At 58.9% G+C, this 1,818-nt stretch overlaps 1 protein-coding gene across 1 annotated transcript in view; it reads left to right on the top strand.

Moving 5' to 3' along the window:
* Positions 1 to 225, top strand: part of KLHL12 (kelch-like family member 12) — a gene marked incomplete at its 5' end in the record, with an annotated part of 16,025 nt that extends 15,800 nt beyond the window's left edge. Inside the window, one exon of the mRNA XM_010144685.1 lies at positions 99 to 225. Within this exon, the coding sequence (XP_010142987.1) occupies positions 99 to 225 (127 nt within the window). The remainder of the gene's footprint in view (positions 1 to 98) is intronic.
* Positions 226 to 1,818: the final 1,593 nt, after the last annotated feature.

The raw sequence follows: 1,818 nt of genomic DNA, 5'->3' as shown, positions 1-1,818 counted from the left end.
CCTGCTGTTGCAGCTGTCCAGCCTCCTGGGAAGGGCTCTGACCACCTCAGCCTCTCCCTCCAGTGGCCTCCCTCACCTGTACCTTCCTGTCCTTGCAGATACGATGGCAACTCCCTGCTGAGCAGCATCGAGTGCTACGATCCCATCATCGACAGCTGGGAAGTGGTGACCTCCCTGGGGATGCAGCGCTGTGACGCCGGAGTCTGCGTCCTGCGGGAGAAGTGACCCAGTGGGAACGTCGCAGGAAGGACGTTCTGAAGAGTCTGGGCTGGAGGAAGAGTCCCAAGTGGTTTGCAGTGACTGATCTTGAGAGTGGTGGATGCTGTGGAAATAGGCACCAGACCAGCAGCTTTCTGTGCTGCTTCGGACTAGAGCATGTGCATAAACGTGTTATCTCAGCAGTCATTTGGAATCGGGGGCTCTGGGGGCAGCTGGAGGAAGGTGGTGAAGCAGTTCAGGAGAAGCTGCGTTCTCTGCTGTTACCGTGGCTGTCGGCAGAGCAGAGGTGCCCCAGCCGCGGCGTCAGCCAGCCTGGGGAATGCTTCCAAGGACGTGTACATACAAGCGGGTGGTCTCTGGCCACTGCAGGACCATGCGGGTCCTCTGGCTGCTCTCAGCCTCGTGGATGTGTGAGGGTGAATCCAGCTGCTCTTGTGCTCCAGCTTCAAATCATCGTGTACATACTGAATGTCTAAACATGCTCCTCAAGTGCACGTCAGCGCAGAGCCAAACGGAGTGACCGTGTGTCAGGGGGTCCTGTGCTGTAGCTGCAGGACTGCAGGTTCCTGCCGGGTCTGCGCGCAACAGGAGTCGCAGATTAAAGCTGTCAACTACTGAGACCCGAAGGCCTGGAGCTGCAGGGGGCGGAGGGCAGGGGAGAAGCTCGTTGCCTGGCGTAGCAGCCGGTCTGCAGCATTTGTGCTGCGGTCAGGGGGCTCAGCAACCTCCATCACACCATTTCCCTCGACAGCTCGACAGCCCCCGCTGCAAAGCGCTGCCTTCCGCAGCAGGAGCCCTTGCTGCCAGTGCTGCGGGGAGGTCCCCTGGCAGGGGCTGAGGCTCTCGAAGCAGGGACACAATTGCTGCTGTCCTTGTAGATCTCGGTGGTGAGCGACTGGGTTTGGCCCTGGACAGGCTTCCAGTCGAGTTCATTGTGTTGATTTTCCTTCTATCTGGGATTTTTCTGCTTCCAGGGCTGTGGAAGGGGTCTGGAGTGACATCCAGGCCCCTGCTTTGCCCCCTGTTCTGAGATGCGTGTTCCCCAGCCTCGTACCTCCACGTCCTCTTAGAGTAGCTGTCCTCCACCGGCCCCACGGACCCCAGGGGAGAGCTTCATCTCTGGAGCACGCTCTCTTCAGCATGCCTCCCGCCTCGCTCTGCTGCTGGGGGCACGGGCTCTGCGCCACCGGCCGCTTGGCCCCCACCGTGCCTGGGCTCCGTGTAGTGCTGCTCGTTGAGCGTCCTGCTGACTCCTCGCTTGGGGGACAGGGTGGGATCAGGACCGTGGTAGCATGACTTAATTCTGCACTTTCAGCCGACGCTCTGACCTTCTGCGTTTGTTTCTATCACACAAGTGTTCTGTGGTTTTGTTTCCTATGTTTATTTTTTAAGGAAAATATAAAGAATAAAATATTTCCTGAGCCAGTGGCGATTCAGCTTCTCTCCTCCACCAGATGTTTCACTGCTGGGTGGAGGGCTCGTGCAAACCCCAGGTTAGCCCCAGCAGCCGCTGATGGCTCTGCCTCTCCCTGCGGCTTCAGCACGTTGGGAAAAACAACTGCTCCAGCTGCCGAGACCCATGGCCCCAAAACCCGTCGG

The sequence above is a fragment of the Buceros rhinoceros genome, unplaced genomic scaffold (genome assembly GCF_000710305.1).
Source record: "Buceros rhinoceros silvestris isolate BGI_N320 unplaced genomic scaffold, ASM71030v1 scaffold25211, whole genome shotgun sequence".
Taxonomy (NCBI): domain Eukaryota; kingdom Metazoa; phylum Chordata; class Aves; order Bucerotiformes; family Bucerotidae; genus Buceros; species Buceros rhinoceros.
The sequence above is the reverse complement of the archived record's forward strand: the minus strand, read 5'-3'. Positions and strand labels throughout refer to the sequence as shown.